We start from the raw sequence: 2,442 nt of genomic DNA on the forward strand, positions 1-2,442 counted from the left end.
GGTAAGATAATGGAACTACATCTTGTTAGAACCTGGGCTGCGCCGTCGCGCCTCTGCACCTCTGAGGCACCTGCTCACGTACGTGAATTATCAACTAAACCCAATCAATAAAACCAATGGTATTGTCAACTCTTCACGGGGCGGTGGGCGTCAATAACCAGCGAGTATTGAGTGTCTGAAAGGCAAAGGTCTTCGACTGCGGGATCACCATAGCCCGTGCTGCTTGGAATGTTACGTTCCAGGTAGCAAATCTTAAGCAACAAAAGGTCTTAGGAAGTCTTGCGTTGGTTCTCATCTCGCGCTTGCCACTTAGTCTCATAAATAAGACTTGTATTTAGAAAACGTACCCAGCGCGCAGGTTCGAATCCTCATTAATGCGTCTACGGATTTTCTTCTTGGTAAATCACGTTAATGAAATTTCTCTGAAAAGAAATTGTTGAAATGATGTGTATGAAGTCTCAGGCTTCTTCCGCTAGAAGTCTGATCTCCCGCTAGAAGTCTGTTCTTCCGCTAGAAGTCTGATCTCCCGCTAGAAGTCTGATCTCCCGCTAGAAGTCTGTTCTCCCGCCAGAAGTCTGTTCTCTCGCTAGAAGTCTGATCTCCCGCTAGAAGTCTGATCTCCCGCTAGAAGTCTGATCTCCCACCAGAAGTCTGTTCTTCCACCAGAAGTCTGTTCTTCCACCAGAAGTCTGTTCTTCCACCAGAAGTCTGATCTCCCACCAGAAGTCTGATCTCCCGCCCCAAGTCTTTTCCCGGCAGATGTCTGTCTCCCACCAGAAGTCTGATCTCCCATCAGAAGTCTGTTTTCCAGCCAGAAGTCTGTTCCCCACCAGAAGTCTGATCCCCCGCCAGAAGTCTGATCCCCCACCAGAAGTCTGATCCCCCACCTGAAGTCTGATCCCCCACCAGAAGTCTGTTCCCCCACCAGAAGTCTGATCTCCCACCAGAAGTCTGATCTCCCGCCAGAAGTCTGTTCTCCCGCCAGAAGTCTGATCCCCCACCAGAAGTCTAATCCCCCACCAGAAGTCTGATCTCCCGCCAGAAGTCTGTTCTCCCGCTAGAAGTCTGTTCTCCCACCAGAGGTCTGATCCCCCACCAGAAGTCTGATCTCCCACCAGAAGTCTGATCCCCCACGAGAAGTCTGATCTCCCGCCCCAAGTCTTTTCCCGTCAGAAGTCTGTTCTCCCGCTAGAAGTCTGATCTCCCGCTAGAAGTCTGATCTCCCGCTAGAAGTCTGTTCTCCCGCTAGAAGTCTGATCTCCCGCTAGAAGTCTGTCTCCCGCTAGAAGTCTGATCTCCCGCTAGAAGTCTGTTCTCCCGCTAGAAGTCTGTTCTCCCACCAGAAGTCTGATCCCCCACGAGAAGTCTGATCTCCCGCCCCAAGTCTTTTCCCGTCAGAAGTCTGTTCTCCCGCCAGAAGTCTGTTCTCCCGCCAGAAGTCTGATCTCCCGCCCCATGTCTTTTCCCGCCAGAAGTCTGATCTCCCGCCAGAAGTCTGATCTCCCACCCCAAGTCTTTTCCCGTCAGAAGTCTTTTCCCGCCAGAAGTCTGATCTCCCACCAGAAGTCTGATCCCCCACGAGAAGTCTGATCTCCCGCCCCATGTCTTTTCCCGCCAGAAGTCTGTTCTCCCGCCAGAAGTCTGATCTCCCGCCCCATGTCTTTTCCCGCCAGAAGTCTGTTCTCCCACCCCAAGTCTTTTCCCGTCAGAAGTCTGATCTCCCACCAGAAGTCTGATCTCCCACCAGAAGTCTGATCCCCCACGAGAAGTCTGATCTCCCGCCCCATGTCTTTTCCCGCCAGAAGTCTGTTCTCCCGCCAGAAGTCTGATCTCCCACCCCATGTCTTTTCCCGTCAGAAATCTTTTCCCGCCAGAAGTCTGATCTCCCACCCCATGTCTTTTCCCGCCAGAAGTCTGTTCTCCCGCCAGAAGTCTGATCTCCCGCCCCATGTCTTTTCCCGCCAGAAGTCTGATCTCCCACCACACGCACCAGCGTCCACAACCACACATCGCCAAGCGTACCTAATGGACTCTGAAAGCTAGGTGAATTTTTTATGGAATTATAATTTCCACGCGGACACATTTTCTCACATAAAAAATTAAAGGCGCTTCTAGGGACCGCCAGCTTATATAACAGTCCCCGAGGATAGTTGACTAGCCAAGGGACTAGCCTTGGCTAGTCCCGAGCCGGTCGGCCGAGCGGACAGCACGCTGGACTTGTGATCCTGTGGTCCTGGGTTCGATCCCAGGCGCCGGCGAGAAACAATGGGCAGAGTTTCTTTCACCCTATGCCCCTGTTACCTAGCAGTAAAATAGGTACCTGGGTGTTAGTCAGCAAGGGTCTAGCCTTGGCTAGTCCCGAGCCGGTCGGCCGAGCGGACAGCACGCTGGACTTGTGATCATGTGGTCCTGGGTTCGATCCCAGGCGCCGGCGAGAAACAA

At 52.8% G+C, this 2,442-nt stretch overlaps 1 protein-coding gene across 1 annotated transcript; it reads right to left on the reverse strand.

Annotated features, from left to right (window-relative positions):
• Positions 1-1,320: 1,320 nt before the first annotated feature.
• Positions 1,321-2,010, reverse strand: LOC138350287 (armadillo repeat-containing X-linked protein 4-like). The gene has a single exon (XM_069300900.1). It carries the CDS (start codon positions 2,008-2,010, stop codon positions 1,321-1,323), a length of 690 nt encoding a protein of 229 aa, XP_069157001.1.
• Between the last annotated feature and the right edge of the window lie 432 nt (positions 2,011-2,442).

The sequence above is a fragment of the Procambarus clarkii genome, chromosome 45, assembly GCF_040958095.1.
Source record: "Procambarus clarkii isolate CNS0578487 chromosome 45, FALCON_Pclarkii_2.0, whole genome shotgun sequence".
NCBI lineage: Eukaryota > Metazoa > Arthropoda > Malacostraca > Decapoda > Cambaridae > Procambarus > Procambarus clarkii.